This window comes from Sarcophilus harrisii, chromosome 5, assembly GCF_902635505.1.
Source record: "Sarcophilus harrisii chromosome 5, mSarHar1.11, whole genome shotgun sequence".
Taxonomy (NCBI): Eukaryota; Metazoa; Chordata; class Mammalia; order Dasyuromorphia; family Dasyuridae; genus Sarcophilus; species Sarcophilus harrisii.
Window position 1 is genome coordinate 231,074,382 of NC_045430.1, and position 20,355 is coordinate 231,094,736.

General features: G+C 38.1%; 1 protein-coding gene across 1 annotated transcript in view; it reads right to left on the reverse strand.

Annotated features, from left to right (window-relative positions):
- The window catches only part of MSRB2 (methionine sulfoxide reductase B2), a 28,924-nt gene extending 10,750 nt beyond the window's left edge, over positions 1-18,174 (reverse strand). The window contains exons 1-3 of the mRNA XM_012551248.2: positions 17,982-18,174; positions 12,474-12,568; positions 7,517-7,593 (exon numbers count right to left, since the gene is read on the reverse strand). Of these exons, the coding sequence (XP_012406702.1) occupies positions 7,517-7,593; positions 12,474-12,568; positions 17,982-18,102 (293 nt within the window). The 5' untranslated portion in view covers positions 18,103-18,174. The remainder of the gene's footprint in view (positions 1-7,516; positions 7,594-12,473; positions 12,569-17,981) is intronic.
- Positions 18,175-20,355: the final 2,181 nt, after the last annotated feature.

The window sequence follows — 20,355 nt, forward strand, 5'->3', positions numbered from 1 at the left end:
TGCTGTAAAATTACCCATGCATATAATTTGTAAATAAAAAGCTATTAAAAATTTTTTTAAAATGAGTTACTTTGCCCAACTTTATGCCAATAAATTTGATAACCTAAGTGAAATGGATGACTACCTCCAAAAATATAGGCTTCCCAGATTAACAGAGGAAGAAGTAAATTGCTTGAATAGTCCCATTTCAGAAAAAGAAATAGAACAGGCAATTAAACAACTCCCTAAGAAAAAATCCCCAGGACCAGATGGATTTACATGTGAATTCTACCAAACATTTAAAGAACAATTAGCCCCAATGCTATATAAGCTATTTGAAAAGATAGGGAATGAAGGAGTCCTATCAAATTCCTTTTATGAAACAGACATAGTACTGATACCTAAACCGGGTAGGTTGAAAACAGAGAAAGAAAATTATAGACCAATCTCCCTAAGGAATATTGATGCTAAAATCTTAAATAAGATATTAGCAAAAAGACTACAGAAAATCATCTCCAGGATAATACACTATGTCCAAGTAGGATTTATATTAGGAATGCAGGGCTGGTTCAATATTAGGAAAACTATTAGCATAATTGACTATATCAATAACCAAGTGAACAAAAACCATATGATCATCTCAATAGATGCAGAAAAAACATTTGATAAAATCCAACATCCATTCCTAATAACACTTGAGAGTTTAGGAATAAGTGGACTTTTTCTTAAAATAGTGAGGAGCATATATTTAAAACCTTCAGTAAACATCATATGCTACTTTTCCCAGTAAGATCAGGAGTGAAGCAAGGTTGCCCATTATCACCATTATTATTCAATATTGTATTAGAAACGCTAGCCTCAGCAATAAGAGTTGAGAAAGAGATTAAAGGAATTAGAGCAGGTAATGAGGAAATCAAACTATCACACGTTGCAGATGATATGATGGTATACTTAGAGAACCCCAGAGATTCTACTAAAAAGCTATTAAAAATAATTCATAACTTTAGCAAAGTTGAAGGATACAAAATAAATCCACATAAATCGTCAACATTTTTATACATCACCAACAAAATCCAATAGCAAGAGATACAAAGAGAAATTCCATTCAAAATAACTGTCAATAGCATAAAATATTTGGGAATCTATCTACCAAAGGAAAGTCATGAATGATATGAGCAAAATTACAAAAAACTTTCCACACAAATAAAGTCAGATTTAAATAATTGGAAAAATATTAAGTGTTCTTGGATAGACTGAGCGAATATAATAAAGACGATAATACTCCCTAAACTAATCTATTTATTTAGTGCTATACCACTCAGACTCCCAAGAAAATATTTTAATGATCTAGAAAAAAATAACAAAAAAATTCATATGGAAGAACAAAAGGTCAAGAATCTCAAGGAAATTAATGAAAAAAAAAATCAAATGAAGGTGGCCTAGCTGTACCTGATCTAAAACTATATTATAAAGCAGCAATCACCAAAACCATTTGGTATTGGCTAAGAAATAGATCAGTTGGTCAGTGGAATAGGTCAGGTTCACTAGACAAAATAGTCAACTATAGCAATCTAGTGTTTGACAAACCCAAAGATCCTAACTTAGGGATAAGAACTCATTATTTGATAAAAACTGCTGGGAAAACTGGAAATTAGGCATGGACTCACACTTAACACCATATACCAAGATAAGATCAAAATGGGTCCATGATTTAGGCATAAAGAACGAGATTATAAATAAATTAGAGGAACATAGGATAGTTTACCTTTCATACTTGTGAAGGAGGAAGAAATTTGTGGCCAAAGATGAACTAGAGATCATTACTGATCACAAAATGGAAAATTTTGATTATATCAAATTGAAAAGTTTTTGTACAAACAAAACCAATGCAGACAAGATTAGAAGGGAAGCAATAAACTGGGAAAACATTTTTACAGTCAAAGGTTCAGATAAAGGCCTCGTTTTATAAGAAATTTATAAGAAATCAAGTAATTCTCCAATTGATAAATGGTCAAAGGATATGAACAGACAACTCTCAGAAGAAGAAATTGAAACTATTTCTAGCCATATGAAAAGATGCTCCAAATCATTATTAATCAGAGAAATGCAAATTAAAACAACTCTGAGATATCACTATATACCTGTCAGACTGGCTAGAATGACAGGGAAAGATAAGGTGGAATGTTGGAGGGGATGTGGGAAAACAGGGACACTAATACATTGTTGGTGGAATTGTGAATACATCCAATCATTCTGGAGAACAATCTGGAATTACACCCAAAAAGTTATCAAATTATGCATACTCTTTGATTCAGCAGTGCTTCTACTAGGCTTATACCCCAAAGAGATACTAAAGAAGGGAAAGGGGCCTGTATGTGCCAAAATGTTTGTGGCAGCTCTGTTTGTAGGGGCTAGAAACTGGAAAATGAATGGATGCCCATCAATTGGAGAATGGTTGGAGAATAAATTGTGGTATATGAATGTTATGGAATATTATTGTTCTGTAAGAAATGACCAGAAGGATGAATATGGAGAGGCTTGGAGAGACTTACATGAACTGATGCTAAGTGAAATGAGCAGAACCAGGAGATCATTATATATCTCAACAATGACACTGTATGAGAACATATTCTGATGGAAGTGGATTTCTTCAACCAAGAGAAGATCTAACTCAGTTTGGACATAAGCAGCTACACCCAAAGAAAGAACACTAGGAAATGAACGTAAACTGTTTGAATTTTGGTTTTTCTTCCCAGGTTATTTTTAACCTTCTGAATCTAATTCTCCCTGTGCAACAAGAGAACTGTTTGGTTCAGCACACATATATCGTATCTAGGATATACTGTGACACATTTAACATGTATAGGATTGCTTGCCATCTGGGGGAGGGGGTGGAGGGAGGGAGGGAAAAAGTTGGAACAGAAGTGAATGCAAGGGATAATGTTGTAAAGAAATTTTTTTCAAAATTAAAAAAAAAAAGACATGGTGAGTCTCAATATTCAGTGAAGTTTTAAAAGTCTTCACTATAAACATCCTCCCCATTGTTTTCTGTCAGGAAGTCCTATGGACTTAAAGAGAATTCCCTGCTGGGGGTAGGATATAGTATAGAAAAGCACATCCTTTCTCTCTAGCAAAAGAGTCCCTTCAAGTCCCTACTCTCTCTGGAAAGAACCTGTTGTGATGTCTTTAGGTATAACTTTTTATCTTGGAAGACTTTCAGAGCTTTTCACTTTCTAGTTGGAGAATTTGGTATATCTCCTACTGATTTCCTTTGCTTTTTTGGAATATTTTAATGTTTTTCTTTTGTTTCTTGCACACAAGTAATAACTTTTTACTAATTTTGACTTTTCTCTTGGTATGTGAAAGGATTCTGCTAGACTGCTTACAAGATTTTTTGTTTGTTGGAATATTTGATATCTATAGAGTTTCACAGGGATAGTTCTAGGTAAGCTTTCTTTCTCTTAATGATCTGAGGATTCTTGTTCTGTATATTTGTCCTATATTTCTAACACTTCTGGAATACTTTCTCATATGATTTATTAAAGTTTGGTATTCAGAATTTTCATTTCATTATATTTTTTCCCCAAAGTGATTCTCCAATCATCTGGGTGCATTTTATCCTCAAAGTCAGTTATGTTGACTTGTAGAAAGGCCAGTTTTCTACCAATCTTCTAATCTTTTTATTGTGATAGAATAAATCTTTTTTCCATTTTCTTTCTTTTTCTCCATAGAATCTACTGTTTGAGAGAAATTTTTCATACTTTGTCCTTATTTATTATGATCTGTCTTACTGATTTCTTTTCTTGACAGCTCTAGTTCTTCATCTTTATTTCTTCCACTAATTCTTTTACAATTTTGTGGAAATCATTGTATTTTTTCCATAATCAATTATTATATATATAAACCAATTATATATATATATGTATCTTTATATATATAACTCAGTTATTATGGAAAAAATACGATTTCCACAAAACTATAAAAGAATTAGTAATTGTTACTGCACCTTCCTTCTCTTATGAGATTTTTGAATCACTTCTTTCATTCTTTTACTGTTGCATTTCTTGATATTTGGAAAGATGCTGGAGAAGGGGTAGGAAGGGAATAATCCAGACTTAATCATCATGAGCCATCAGCTATCTTGAGAGAAGCCCTCAGATGCTAGACTTTATAGCTAGCTTTCATGTAGTATTCTGAGGTACCACAGACATATTATCTCAAACTCCCTGCTGCCTGAAGGAGCTTTTCCCCCAGTTTTTGTTATGACTAATTAATAAAGAATTTCCCCTAATAGCCATCCTGGAATTTGCTTTTCTGCAGCTTTGCATTTCTTCTGATCTTGCCAGCTAGAACGAAGAAGAACAAGTTTAATCTTTCCTTTATATAATAATAAGATACTTAAAGATATCAATGACTTCTATCCTAAATCTTATTTTTTCCCCAGACTAAACATTCCCAGTTTTTTCAATTCTCTCTCAAATAGTATTGTCTCAAATCCCATCATCATTCTAGTTATACACCTTTTGAAACATTCATCTTGTCAATGTTCTTTTCTTCATTATATGTGGTTAACATTCCTGAGTCTCACTTTTCTCACCTAACTGATAGCTTCCATTTGTAAAATATATTTTTTCAAATAATTCTACATACACAATCTCATTTGCTCTGCACAATAATCCTGTCATTGCTGAGCCATGCAGCATAGCTATTAAAATCCATGAGTTGACCAACTACCAGCTATTCATCATAGGTTTGGCAAGAATTCTCACTATATAAATGAAGAAATCAAGTCTCAGAGAAGTTGAGATTTGTTTCACAGTTTATAATTCTCTACTAAGTGCTCAGTATTGTACTAAGTGCGGTGGGAACACAAATGTATACAACAGATCACAACTCTTGTCATCGATAAAGCTGGAAAAGAACTTCAATGTCATCTAAATCTTTCATTTCGCAAGGGAGGAAAATGGGGCCCAAAGGATGACTTGCTGAAGAACATAGTAGTAGCAGAATTGAGACTCAAATTCAGGTCTCCTGAATCTGAATCTGGTGTCCATCTATTAACATGATTCCTCAGCAATCTCACTGGGACAGAATTAATCAACAGGGAATAGCAAGAACAATTAAGTATTGAGTAGTTGGAAATAGGAAAAAGAAGTATTCAAAAGTTTCAGGAAAAAGAGCTCTGGATTTATAGGATGAATATGCTTTAGATAAATGGAGAGAAGAGGAGGAGTATTCAGAGAGGAAAGGGGAACCAAGATGGTCAAAGATGGAGAGTGAAAATGGAGCGGGCAGGGTAAATACGTGGAGTCACTCTACCTGATTAGAGGGAATAGTCTGAAGAGAAAACACTGACTCTACCTTATAGATAAAAAAATCAAGTACAAGAAAAGGAAAAACAAAAACAAAATCTCAGGCACACAAATAGAGGTCAAAGCAAATACATTTAGAAAACTGGAAAGGCTTTGAACTTTCACAATTTACCCTAATGTAACCAGTATGTCATGGAAATAACATGGCACTGGCAATAAAAGCATATATATATTCCTGATTGCTCCTCTCTCCCTCCTCAGTGTGCTGTGCCCTGGGTGGCTGCTGACCTTACTTAGCCTCACTCTGTTGACATAGTAAAATCGACAACACATTCAAGGAAAGACTCTTTAACTTTTCTCATTCATGTCCAAGGATATTGTTAAAAAGAAAAAAAATCTAATTAACACACAGTGTCAACAAGTCAAGCCTTTTAAAAATCGGACATATTCTTTATTTTCCTGTCTCTTTGACAAGCAGGATTCTGCTACAATTCTGCACCTAGGAGCATGCACATTTCGTCAGCATTTTAAAAATCTAGGGCTGTTCTGGTGCTCAGAACATGTTTCTCCGTCTTTATGAGACCTTAGGTCACTGAGATAACCAATGTTACTGGCACTGTGGAAATGTGATTTGCAAATTGTGTAAAAATTAACCTATTTAGCCTCAATTACCTCACATCATTTTAGGGCTGACTGCCATCTCAGATCATTTCTCACAAGTCACTGATGGAGTAAATGAATCCAGGCAGGATCCTGCCTATCAATGAGAATGAAGGAAAAATCAATCCTAATCTCCATTCATCCTTTGATAGCAGGGGTCTGGTCTTCCCTAAGTCCTAATGCAGTCCACATTAGCCACAGTGCTGGAAAACCCAATCTGTTCAAGGCCAAGAGGACATAATGAACTACTGTCTAATGGAAGAGTCACAGAGCCGGCTTGATTTATATTTTATTCTAAACCAATTTAGAGGAGATGCACAAGAAAGGAAAACATCTTTGAAGTTCTAAAAAACAGGACTTCAAAGATGTTTTCCTTTCTTGTTCATCTAATCTACTTTTTTTTAGACTGTTTCCTGCATGTCTAAACAAAAAGCCTTTGTTGTGAGAGTTCAGATCCTGATTCACTTAAAAGAGTCTTTGAAATTAAGGGACAATTTAATTTACTTTTAACTCTATAGAAAAGGGCATGGTATTCACCACTGTCAAGTACTTTGGGGAATCTATCCTCATAAAAAACTACATTTCTTAAATTAAGTTATAAACCCATTTTCTCCAATAGGGCTACCAATTTCATCTCATGATAATGGAGCATTATGGGATTTCCTCCCTCCCCCAAATCTTTTTTCCCTTAAAAACATTCTCCTGGCTTTGTCTTTAGGTATCCAATAATATCACTTATTTGTATTTTATAATTATGGGGCACACAGAAGGAAAAACACAAAACTAGACTAAAAATAAAAATAAGTCCACATTTTACAATAATATGTTATAAAAATAATATTATTGACATTCAGCGGGCATTCTTAACTTTTTTATGTTTTCATGGATTTAGGTATCCAATAATAACATTTATTTGTATTTTATAGTTATTGGGGATACAGAAGGAAAAACACAAAGCTAAACTAAAAAGAAAAATAAGTCCACATTTTACAATAATATGTTATGAAAGTAATATTATTGACCTTCAGCAGGTGTTCTTAACTTCTTTATGTTTTTCATGGATTTTTTTTCATGGATGTCTTTGACAGGCTAGGGAAGTCTACAGATTTTTTAATAACTGAAGGAATTGCTAAATTTCAGTTAGAGATTAATGAAAATAAAAATATAATTTTCTCCCCATCCAAATCCATAGATTTCTGTTCTGTACCCTCCCTATCCCCATCTTGAGGCTTCATGGACACCAGGTTATGAACCCCTGTTTTGGGCAGAAGTTCTACTCCCAAACTTGTGTAAATTTAAAAAAAAAAAAGACTTCAGGTGGCACAGTGGATAGAGCACCAACTCTGAAGTCAGGAGGACTTGAATTCAAATCTGACCTTAGACACTTAACACTTCCCAGCTGTGTGACTCTGGGTAAGTCACTTAACCCCAATTGCCTCAGCAAAAAAAACAAAACAAAAAAACAAACAAACTCAAAATTTTGGGCCCTGACTTCAGGCAGCACTGATTCCGGGTCAGTACATAGTACCATGCAGAGCTTCCCAGCTATGGAGGGAGAGTCTTACCTAAACAGTGGGCTGTCACAGCAAACACAGTGATATATTCCTGACTCTGTATTATTCAATAGGTCTCCACTGAAGGGCTGCAAAATAAAGAAAGGCTGTTACTTTCTAGGCGCCATGTCAGGGACAAGTTCTACAGTATCATATTTAAAAAGCAGGGATGAGTCTTAAAATTAAGGCCGTAACTCAGAAACAGGCCATGTCTCTAGGAATCCCTGTGCCAACCTGACAGGCAGCCCAAATATCCCAAGTGAGAACGACTGCAGCGGGCTTCTCCAGAAGAAACCTACAGACTTATTTACAGCTCAGTCTTTATTGTGCCAAATATTCAAATTGTGGCATTAATAATGCCTTGTATTTATCTAACACCTTTCATCCAAGAACTTCAAAGTATTTTAAAAAGCAGGAGACCAAAGTCTCATCCTTTGCAACTGCATAAGGTTTTAGCCTCCATTCCAAAGGAGCTAATTCAATAGGAATCTACTGGCTAAAGCACTTTGAAATCCCCAATTAAAGTGGGAATATAAATATATAAAAGCCTAGCTGAGCGAGGAGGGGAGGAGGTGTTTTGTCTTTAATATGCTCCATGAGGTATTTGACGTCCTGCACAATTAAAACGTGTTAAATATGGGGCCGGGCTCTCCTAGTGACCATGATGGGATGTCCCAATTGGAAAGTAAGTACTTTTGGAACTTTGAATCTCCAGTGCCTGCCCCATAGTACATGTTAAATAAAAGTTTGTTGATTGATTTGGTAGCTGCATTAACTAAATGTGACAGGGCTTTATAACTTTAAAAGGAATTCAATATGGAGCCAGAGAACCATTGAGGCACTCGAGAAGTTGAATCAATAATGAAATGAATATCTTATAGTGAATGCATGTGGGAGCCTGTCTTTGTCCATTTGTTTGGCCATTTCTCTCCTCCTTTGAACCTTTCTCCTACTCTCTCTTAGTTGCTCCAGAAATGCTGTTATTAGCCTAGAGTTAGGTGAGAACTATGAATACTATCTAACAGAAAGGAAGTTTGGATCCAGCTCTGCTAGGCTAGCCAAAAGTCCTAAAGTGAAATCACTAGCAGCCGTGGGAAATCAAAGTCGGGGCTTCAGAGCTTCTCACGTGTTTCTTACTCGGAAACTCAAAAGGTCAGACATTCAGAATCCCTATGGTAGTTGTGCCACAGTGTTCTGTAGTGTTCTGCATAAAGGACAATTTCAAATTAACCTTGTGAGCAGGCCATCTGGGCACATTTGGACCTTTTCCCTCTATAAACCCTAAAATTAGCTGTAGAAATCAGAGCTGGTTCTTTTGCCAAGAAGATCTGGCACCTTCCTTTATGGGCAGTACCACCCTAAGCTTCCATCAGGAGCATCTGTAATGAAGGGAAGTTTCTTGAATTTGTGGCACTTATGCTTGGGCTCATAAAATGCACCAAAGGGGCAATTCTATTTGCATTTTAAAAATACCCAACCTGAACACTTCATGTCTGCCTATTCAAATATGTCTCAGTCTTCAAAGCAAATTACTCCAGAATCCCCTTCTTAATTTTCTCTGGCTCATAGTCGTTTCTCTCTACTATACCATGTAAGCTCACCTACAACACTGCCTTGTCACTTCATCATATACTACCTTATATTGTCATTTAAGATTCAATTGTGTATGACTCATCTCCTCAAATTGAGTGTAAGCTCCTTAAAGGCAAGAACTGCCTGGTTGGTACGTCTTTGTTTTTTATGAGGATTATATGGAGATAATGTCCCTAAAACACTTTCTTTAAACCTTCAAGTAATATAGAAATGTCAGTTATCATCATAGTTATCATTTCATGCTGTCAAAAAGCACTTAGTAAGTCTTCAAGTGCCACATAAGCTATTAGGATTGTAGGCTTTCTGGATATTTAATAAATCTCATCAGGGGCTCACAAGTCGGACACATTTTTTAAACATATAGAATATGGAAAAGGATAAATTCCAAATGGATTTGCAACATGAGTTTAGATCATAGACTGGGCTCATTTTGTAAAGTAGCCAAACATACAGGGGGTGTTATATATTACCATCTGCCTGAGAAACCCACAAATTTATTCTGTTAAACATCTGGCAGTTTATCTCCAGTATCTGAAGTATTTCACACACAGCAAACGTTGTCTGGCAAATGGGCACAGGAACCCTGGGAGTAGCAGGGCCTCTTGGACCACTTGATTCTAGTCCAGACCTCATGGCCATCATCCAGGGAAGTGATTTCTTGAAGGAAGGGCTAGTCATTCTTGCCAACTGCCAACCAACTGTGTGCTACGCAGAGGGCAAGCATGGCAACCTAGCGAAAGTATTAAGGAGAGGAAAGAGAGAGACAGATGGAGAGACAGAGATTCAGAGACATAGAGAGAGAGAGAGAGAGAGAGAGAGAGAGAGAGAGAGAAGAGAGAGAGAGAGAGAAGGAGGAGGAGGAGGAGGAGGAGGAGGAGGAGGAGGAGAAGAAACAGAGATAGAAAAACAGAGAGACAAACAGACAGACAGACTGAGAAAGAGAGAGGAGGCAGCATGGGCCAGACAAGTCAAAGTGCCATCACCTCAACTCCTCTCTTTCTTGACCCCTGATGGAGCCAGTCCAGGACTTTAAGCCCCAGAGTCTTGGGCCTATTGGTGCTTTCAGCCCAGTGCCTTCAACCATCACTGCAGGATGTTAACCCCTGTAGAGAGAGATATAGCCTGACAACTTTCCTACAGAAGCTCCAGTCATAGCTAATGATGATCCCGAAAAGAAAGATCTTGCCACTCAAATCCTTAGCACTGTCAAATGATTCAGTGTTAGAAACTGCTAAGATTTATCAGTGGAGATGACAATACAGAAGATACATGACAATCTGCTTTCCTTCTGCATTGTAAGGACCATTGGGACTTTCCCCTCTGACATGTAATTAAAACCTTCCATATGCTTTGTCCTTCCCCATTGTGAGATCCTGAAGAGCAGGGATCATCCCCAATGTTTTGCCCATGATTTACTAAATGCTTTATTCATTTGTTCACCCATTCATTCTGTACTTAAGAATTGGACTTAGCTTTATAAACTCTGGAAGCCTCCCTAAGTATCCAGAGGACAATTATAACTTGTGATTCACTTATGCTTCAGGAGGCATCATCCCTAAACTTCGGAGGGATGGGAAAAATATCGTGATTTTATTATTTCTTTGTTTTAATTTTCATAAAACTTTCTCTTTAAACACCCTCTAAACATTCAAGACTATAGTAGTTGAATAAGGCCAGAGGAGACCCTTTAAAGCAACAGAATTGGTGAATAATGTTTTAACAATAATAATAATAATAATAATTTCACTTATGTCTCACAAAACTTGAGGAACTAAGTGGGTATTATTAACCCATATTATTGACGAGAAACAAGAGACTCAGATTAAGATATTTGACTCAGGTCCCATTACTTAAATGGAGTAGAATTCAATTCAGAACACATTATTGACTCCATACCTACTATCTTCAGGGAATTATGCCAGGCACAAACCTGAAATCAATCTCTACTTTCAGTCAGTTGATACAGTGGGTAGAAAACAGAATTTAGAGACAGGAGGACTTGAGTTCAAATCTTGTTTCAGTAGTTGTATGATCTAGGACAAAGTTCTTGAACCAAATGAACCAAAAAATGAACCAAAACTTCATTCAGCTTCAGTTTCCCCATCTGTGAAATGGGGAGAATGACAAGCAGCTTCCTCACAAAGCTCTTGTGAGGATCAAATGAGAGAATATATGTGAAAGTGTTTTGTAAATTTAAAGTGATATATAAAATGAAGGTATTATTTATCCATTGCTTACATTAGCTTTGCATAACTATATCACTGTAATATATGTGTGTATATAAATACACTGTACTATATATATATATATATATATATATATATATATATATATATATATAGTAGCTCTGATTATTTAACACTTTTCAAGTACAGGGTGCGCTTTCTATTGTAAAGAAGAACATATCTAAATTGTGGCATGAATTTGGATGGGCAAGTAAAACTGCAGCTATATTATAGCCTTCCTATAATACTGCCTTGATTTGAGCCATTTACACTCTCCAAGTGAAACTGCTTAATAATTCAATGCCTTCAGATGTTTAGTACCTAAATCTAAGTGGACAGTCTCTATCCCAAAGAGTCTTATAAGGAACATAGTAGTTTACAAAGTTTGGGATAGATTATAGTCAGAAGCAGAGAAGAATAACTCAGGCTTATATGCCACTTAAAGATTTACAACACACTTCCTACAGGTATGATTCTGATCCTTGTTTCATAGATGGGGAGCTAGAAGCACAGGGAAGATGACTAAATGTAATCACATATAAGGGTAGAATCAAGATTCAGATGAAAGTCCTGAACTCCACATCCACAAAAAAGTATCTGAACTGAACTGGATGAAATGATGCTGCCAACAGGAATACATATAAATAATTTTTCTTAGGAGATGACCAAATTCTTTGATTGTTTGAAAGATAGCTTTATTAGACAAGGATTTCTCAACTTTTGAGTCTGAGTACAGGCAGTCTGGAACAAGAATAGGCGTCCTCCAGATTGGATCTGGAATCAGAAGACCTAGTTTTGAAACCCAGTTTATCTGTGTGGCCACAGGTGAGTTTAGGTTTTTAGTTTCCTCCTTTATAAACTGATAAGGTTGAGCTAAATGCTCTCTAAGATCCTGTCCAGATATAAATTTGGTGATCTCATGGCACAGTGGGAAAGGAATGGGATTTGGGATCAGAGGACCTGGTTACAAATCCCAGATTTGGGACTTTGACCTTCAAGCCAGATAATCTTAGTTTTCCCATTTGTGGTTTTGAGCTCCATGGTCTGTTAAAGTTCCTTAAGATCCTCTAATCCTATTATCTACTCTTCCCTCTCCCTCTCTTCTGAACATCCTTTCCCTCATCCCTCCCTGCCCATATGGAGTAGTTTACCAGTTCTGTTCCCTTTTCTCTAGTGACGTAGTACTGTTCTGGAGTCAATTTCTTTTTCCAGTCAGTGGCTGGCTCACCATGCTTCTTGAAAGATCCTATATTGGTTTTTTAAAAAAAAGAACATTTTAAAAAGCACGATTCATTTTAATTTTTACTTCCCCTCCCTCCCCCTGCATTGGTCTCAGATAGCATACTATTCATCATCTTGCAGAAAAGCAAAGAGACATTTAGTTCCTTTCTTCCCAGATTCTCACCCTCCATAGTTTCCAAGGACACTGTACAAAATGATTTGAGGGGGTTCATCGGTTTAATAAGAAATTTAATAATAAGCAGAAGCCTAGTTATCCATCCATACTAGAAGCAGCTGGGGGTGGCGGGGTGGGGCAGTAGGGGAGAGAATCATTGCTGTAGTTATATACTAAAAACAGTTGAATAAATCCTGATTGAGCATCTAAGGATAGCACTTGACCCTATCTCTGCTCTTATTGGTTCTGAAGAAATATTTCCTATCATGAATATAGCTAGAAGCTATTACAGGAGATTCTATAGAAAGATAACTCAGAGCTGTTATATGTCCCGATCTCCCTTCAAAAATTAATCATGGCTTTGTTTGTTGAGGAAGGACTGAGGGCAATAGAGAAGGAGTCATGGGGGGGGCGGATGGAGACAGAGACATGGGGAGAAAAAGGGGTGGACAGGGAGGAGGTCATGAGAGGAAAGTGGAAAGAAGGTGAAATGAAGAGTGGGAAAGGAAGAGAGAGAAGAAGAGAGGGAGGAGGGAGAGAGAAGGAAAGAAAGAGGGCGAGAGAAAGAGAAAGTGAGAGAAAGAGAGAGAAGAGAGAGAGAAGAAGAGAGAGGAGAGAGAGAAATGGGGGGGAGACAGAGAGACACACAGACAGAGAGAGACAGAGACAGAGTCAGAGAAAAGAGAGATAGAGAGAAAATATTCTCCTTTGCTTTCTAAAAGGACCAATTATATCATAGGAGATGTTTTGACTGAATGATGAATTGGATTTAAGTCAGACAGATTTGTGTAGTAATCAGTCTCACTCTTTCTTCTCTCTTTAGTGGCAAGACAAAGGTTAAAATGATAGTGACAGACTGGGATGCAGTGGCTAACCTTGGTATCTTTGATGTCTGACCAAGCTCTAAATGCCATTGGACTTCATGGCCACCTTCATGGTGGTTGGAACAAATTGTTCTCATTCACCCATTCTGCCGGGGAAAGTCTTCACATGCTTGGGGCAGATATCCCTTTAACTCAGTGACAGGTTTGAAATTTATTGGTTATCCTCACCTGGTTTAGCTCATCTGCCAAGATCATTTTACAGAGGGGAGTGGAGGCAAAGGAGGAGGAAGAGGTGGCTGATGACCAAACTCCAATTTCTTGGAGACACAGTGTGAGAGCTGAGTGCCAGGTAAACACCAAAGGTGAATGAGTACCCCTGAAAAGGGCCCAGAAAGCCTTCACAGCACAAGTGCTAGTTTTCTTTGAATACTCCATATACCCCAGATCAGTAGTTATCAACATATGATCTAGAGAATCCTAGAGATCTCTGAAACCCTTTTAGAGGGTCTACAAATTCAAAAATAGTTTTTATTTCCAATATGACAAATGTTTTATAAATATAATCCAGATAAACAGATAAACGGGAGAAATACTCAATAATTTTTAATAGGATAAAGATACTGAAAACAAAAGTTTGAGAACCACTGCCCCAGATGGAATAATAGTACCAAAGGCAGAAAAAGAGGGGTTAGCTTTGGCAAGGAGAAAGTCTATTTTTTTTTCTCAGAGACTGGTTCAAAGGTGGAGAGAATGAGAGCCAATACCGAGAAAATTTGAAGTGTAGACTTAGGGAGAAGAGAGAGTTTAAGATTCTGTGGTTAGTCTCACATTCCAAATCTCTCATACTGAAAAGAATTGGAGAAGACTCATTTCTATTGTACAGCTATTCTCTGCAACTGAAGTTTAGTCACTGTCCATCTATAAGCTGTGCTGTCATTGGTCATCAGTGGGTAGAAGAAGCAAGGAAGGAGCAAGGTTAATAAATCCAATTAGTATGGGTATTAGTATCTGGTAGTATTTTTTTTGGCTCCCTGGTAGCTTCTCCCTGACACCACATATTTGGGGTATTCTGCCCTTGTTCTACTGCAAACTGGTATTGCCGCAGGACCATAGGTCGAGAGGTGGAAGGATACTTTGGCAGCCTTCTCACCAAACCCCCTTATTCTACAGATAAAGAAGCTAAAACTCAGAGAAATTAAATAATTAGTCAAGGTCATATGGATGGAAGATGGTAGAGTCAATATTTGAGCACAAGTCCCTGCAATCTAAAGGGAATATACCATCCATGATACCATTAACTTTCTCTCCCAGGATGAGAGTACCAAGTAGTTAAGCAACTTGCCAAGGGTCACAGAGATAGTACATTTAAAGCAGGGCTTGAACCCATCTCCCTGAAAATGCTTCTCAATCAAAGCACAACAATTTAGAAGGCAACTCTGCCAACAAATATTATTCCCAAGTCAAATGCATTTATTAGCTTTGAATGATTTATTGTCCTGGATCAATTCTGTTCTTTTTCATTAGTCCAGATAATAACAAAGCATTAAATTCTAGGGCCTCAGCATCCTGCTTAACCATCCACACCTATTTAACAGGTGAGAAATGGTCAAAGGCACCAGAAAAAATTATAGTCCCTTCTACACTTCTGCCTGTACAGATGTAATTCACTCAAAGTAAAGCTAGATGTAGGTATAATTATTGAAAATGGAATTATATTTTAAAATCATGTGGAGGAGGGAATAACTTAAGAAAACCTTGAGGTGAAATTTCCTAAAAAGCAGAGAAGTGTTTCTAATATAAATTACTGTTTTGTGATTCCTCTGCTTGAGGATATGTGTGTGTGTATAATAGTGGATAGGGAACTGGTCTGCCTCTAAAACTAAATCAGAGGCTGAATGATCCTGGGAAAGTCACTTAAATTTCTAAGACTTTAAGATATATAGTAAGTACCAAAATGCTTTAGTCTAGGAGTTAGTTCCCTGCACTAATGAAATTCCAATTTCGTTTAAAAAAAAATCCTCTACTATATGAACAGAAGGCTTTGAATATTGGCTTCTCTTCAAGTTTGTGGTAATGAAACTGGCACTTTTTTTTTTTGGATTTGGGAGCTGATTTAACAGCTGAAAGCATCATACCACTCACTCACATTTACAAAACAGACCAAAGTTCAACAAAATCTTTCTTCTCATGACCATTTGTGAGCTTCCGAAGCATTTATGAATAGTTTCAAAAATGAAAGGTTAAACGGAATATTAGAACACAATCATACTCCATGAACTGCTAATAAAAATTTTTTTAAACCCCTCAGCAATCAATTTTCTCATTTAATGTGCTAAAATTAGCCTAAATCACGAATGCTCAGTTTAGTGTCAGTTTCTTAGAGTTAGAAGGGATCTTAGAGGTCATTTAATCCAATACCCTGCATGAAAAATAAATCTGTTATCATCTATTATCTTTAGAGATAAGAATCCCTTATTTCTATACAGATGACTCCTAGATCTAAGTAGCCAGCCCTGGGCTCTCTCCTGACCCCCAATTCCAAACCACAAATTATTTATTAGGCACTTTGAACTGGATATCCCCTTGGCATTTCAAATACAACATACCCCAAAAAGAAATTAATCTATTTTCCCACAAACCCACCCCTCTTCTGCACTTCCCTATCATTGTTGGAACCATCATTAGACTTTCAGTAATCAAGGTTTGAAACTTGGGTCTCATCCTTGACTCTTCATTTTCATTCATCCCATGGAGTTGCCAAATCTTGTTTTTTCTCACTCTGAGACATTTCTCAAATTCACATGGCCATTAATCGCTACTAATCATCATTAATCAATTGCCTGCACTACTTTGGTAGGTTCCTTTTTGGTATTCTGGTCTCTCCCCCCTCCAATTCATGTTCCCCATAATGGCCAAAGAAATTTTCCTAAAGGGCAGGTCTGAATATGTCATCCCCCTATTCAATAAACTCCAGTAGCTCTCCATTACTTCTGGTGTCAAATATAAGCTCTTCTGTCTGACATTTAAAATTCTTTCCAGCTTGAACCATTCTCATTGTTGTAGCCATTTTACACATTATTCCTCTCTGCACACTAAGAGAGTCCAGCTGTTCTGCACATGTGATGTTCCATCTCCTTTTCCCTGGATGTCTTCCAGGCTTAAAATGCACTCCCCTTCCTCACTTTAGTCTCTTGGGATTCCTAATTCCCTTCAACTTCAAGCTGAGTTGCCATCTTGTAACCTCTATGTAGCCTATTCTGAAAATATCCCTATAAGTATTTTGTATATATCTATGTGAACATCTTGTTTCCACCATTAATAAATAACTTCTTTGAGGGCAGGGATAGTTTCATTATTGTCTTTAAGAGGCAGAGTTTGAGTACTTGATGAATGCTTTTTGACAGAGTGATTAAAAAAGTGAACAGTCAATTACCTACATAAGTGTGAAGCTCTGATGCTTATTCTAGATTCAAAATCCTTGGTGGAGAAGGATAGTCAAATTAAAATACATATTATGTGCTTATCAGCCAGTCAATCAATCAATATTTATTAGGCCCCCATTATGTGCTGGTCAGAATGCTAAATGGCTTTGAATTTTAAAAAATAATTTGCAATCTAATAAAGGAGACAACATGCAAATAGCTAAACAGGAGAAATCAGGGGGAATTTCTGAAGAAAGGAAAGGTTTCTTGCAATAAGTGTTGAGACTTTAGGTGAGACTTAAGTTAATTTTTTTTTAATATTGTTCATAATTCGTGAAGTGCTCTGTCCTAGTCCTGACCAAGAGGTTACAATCTAGCTAATAAGATTAACTATAAAACTGTGGAAAAGTAAGCGATACAACCCGGATTACGTCACAAGCTAAAGGCGAGGCAGAAAGATCCAAAGCTAGGTCTTGGGCCCAACAGATAGAGGGGGGCTCCACTCTGAATCCCGACAGACGAGACTGGGGGAAGGGGATCTCATTTTGCACTTTTGTCAGAAAAAAAGAGCAGGGCTTAGAATACGCAGAGCCCGCAACTACGACTCGCAGCCAAACAGAAAAGCAAAACTGAAACCTGGAGGGAAAGGGTAGGACAGCTCGGGGCGGGGACAGCGGGGGCCCTGACAGTTGGGGGAGGGAACAACTGGAGAGGGACAGTTGGGGGAAGAGAAAGCATGAGAGGGACAGTTGGGGCGGAGATAGTTGGAAGGGACAGCGGGGGAGGCTGGAGAAGGAGAATTAGGGAGAGGGCTGGAGGAGGGGACAGTTGGGGAAGGGATAGTTGGAGGGGACAGATGCGGGAGGAGACGCCTGGGGGTGGTGTTCCCAGGCAGGGAGAGGAGTGAGGAGCTGGAGACCGACGCTGCTGCCCCTCGGCTCCCCAAGGGGGTCTCTTGACTGCCGGGTCCGAAGATCCCCGGTTCCCCCTCCTCCCCCCAGGGGCGCTCGGTCCTACCGACGTCCTGGTGACCGGCTCTCCTCGGGCCGAGGCAGACACGGGCGCCACGATGCACGGCCCCGAAAGGCAGCTCCCTCCAGCCCAGCCTGGACAGTCCTTGGAGGAGGAGCCGAGCCATCTTCGCGGCCCGCGGCGGGAGCCCTGGCCTGAGCACTGTGGGAGCTTCCCAGGCCCGCCCCTTTGGCGCAGGCGGAAGGAGGCGTGCTCCTGGGGCGCTGGGCCTGGTGCGGCTCTGCCCAGCTCTGGGAAAGAAGCCCGCCGCGAGGTCGGTGCCCTTGACCTCAATTTGGGCTCCTTTTCTAGGCCAGAGCTGCGTGCTTTAGGCTGGGGGTGCAGTGGCGGTATAAGAACCGAGATGTGAGCTCCACCAGAATTGGGGTCATACCGGGCCACTCCCTTCGGTTCGAGCTCACCGGAACCAGAACCAGGCTTGGAAAAGAGACTTTTTTGGCTTAAATTTCCCAAACATTTGCAGATTGGAGCAGCTGACCGCCCCTCCCCCTCCAAAAGGCTTCAATTAAATCTTTAAAAAAATCAATTAAATTAAAAATGCGTTTATTCATCATATATACTGTGCAAGACAGTGTTTTAGATGGTGAAAATATAATAAAAGTGCAAAATTTGGGCCCCTTCTTCAAACACTTAACAGTCAATTGGGGAATACAAACAAATAAGTAAATAGATTTAAAGAGCACCCACAACTTGATTTCCCTTAACACTCCACAGAAGAGCCAAACCCGCCAGCTTACTGTCCCTTACACATCTCATTCTATGCTTTTTAAAAGAGGGTCCTTCGCTTCTGTAAGGCCCAAATGTGTGCCCCAAAGAATCCCTAGTTTCCTTCAAAATTCAATTGAAATCCTTTGTTTTACATGAAATGTTACTAATGTCTTTCTGCTGCTAATCCCCGGCCCTCCCCCCCCCCCCCCCCCTTCATTTTATTTGCTCAATTCACAAGTTTGTTTTTTTCTCTCTCAAATTCCTCTCTCACAGGAAAAACAAAAACAAATGAACAAAAAACCCTTGCAACAAAATGCATAATAAAGCAAAACAAATTACTATATTAGTCAGGTCAAAAAAATATATATGCTATTCTCATCATAATGCTTCATTTCTCAGAAGATATATAGTAGGCATCATGGTGGATCATTGCATTAATCAGAATTCTTTAGTCTTTCATAACTGCTTGTCTTTCCTTTGTTGTTAATGTATAATTTGTCAAGAGCATGAGATAGAATGTCAATTAATTTTGTATTTCTCTAATTATTAGTGATTTGAAGTATTTTTCCATATGGTTGTTGATAGATTGAGTTTCTTATCCTGAGAAATGTTTGTTCAAATTTTTTGACAGTTTTTCAGTTGGAGAATATTCTCCAAATTGCCTGGTATTAATTTCATGTTAGAATATGAATGTTAGAGGGTATTCCCTCTCATATTCCCTCCAGAATAAATGTTTCTCTCTGGGTACTCTGGATCCACATCCATTCAAAAGTTAATTTGGGAGTCACCACTGGTATGTTTATCTTTTTTCCTAGTCATTCTGGGGACACAATTCTAAACAAAGACGTTTAATAAAATCTCTAGGTAACAAGGTGTACAATGGAACATTTCCTCCAAAATCTTGGGAATACCTTCCTACACACCATCATAGGGGAGAGTTAACGTGCATAGGGATGTTCATGAGAGACCTACATTTGAGGAATACATAATTGTATAGCAATTCTTTATGGATATACAATGTTTTAGATCCACCAGATTCTAAATATCCCTACGTTGGTCTCACTGAACCACTAGGCTGTGAGTTTCCATTGGGTTGGTCTCTGAACCACTGCTCTAATTTCTACTGATCTGTTGTCCAGCTGATACTGTATATTTAGGCAACAGTGTTTCCTGAACTATTGAATGTTGCTCTCAGTTATAATTTTCAAGGCCATTCAGCATTATTTGGGTATAGTGGCTGGAACCTCTCTTGGAAAAGGGCAGGCAAATGGTTATTGGGGCAGTTAGAAGGTGCAGTAGGATAAAATGTCAGGCTTGGAGTCAGGAAGATGAGTTCAAATGTGGCCTCAGATACTTATTAGCTATGTGGCAAGTCTGTTAACTCTCTGTTTTCCTCAGTTTCCTTATCTGCCAAGTGATCTAGAGAAGGAAATGGCAAACTATTCCAATATTTTTGCCAAGAAAATACCAAATGGAATCACAAAGAGTTGGGAACAACTGAACAATCACCACAAAGGTATTCTCTTGAAACTATAAAGCTCGATTTTAGATTGTAAGTTTCTTATGAACAGAAATTGTCTTTTTCCTTCCCCCTGCCTCCCCCCTTTGCCTAGCACAATAACTGGCACATAGTAGGCATTTAATAAGATGT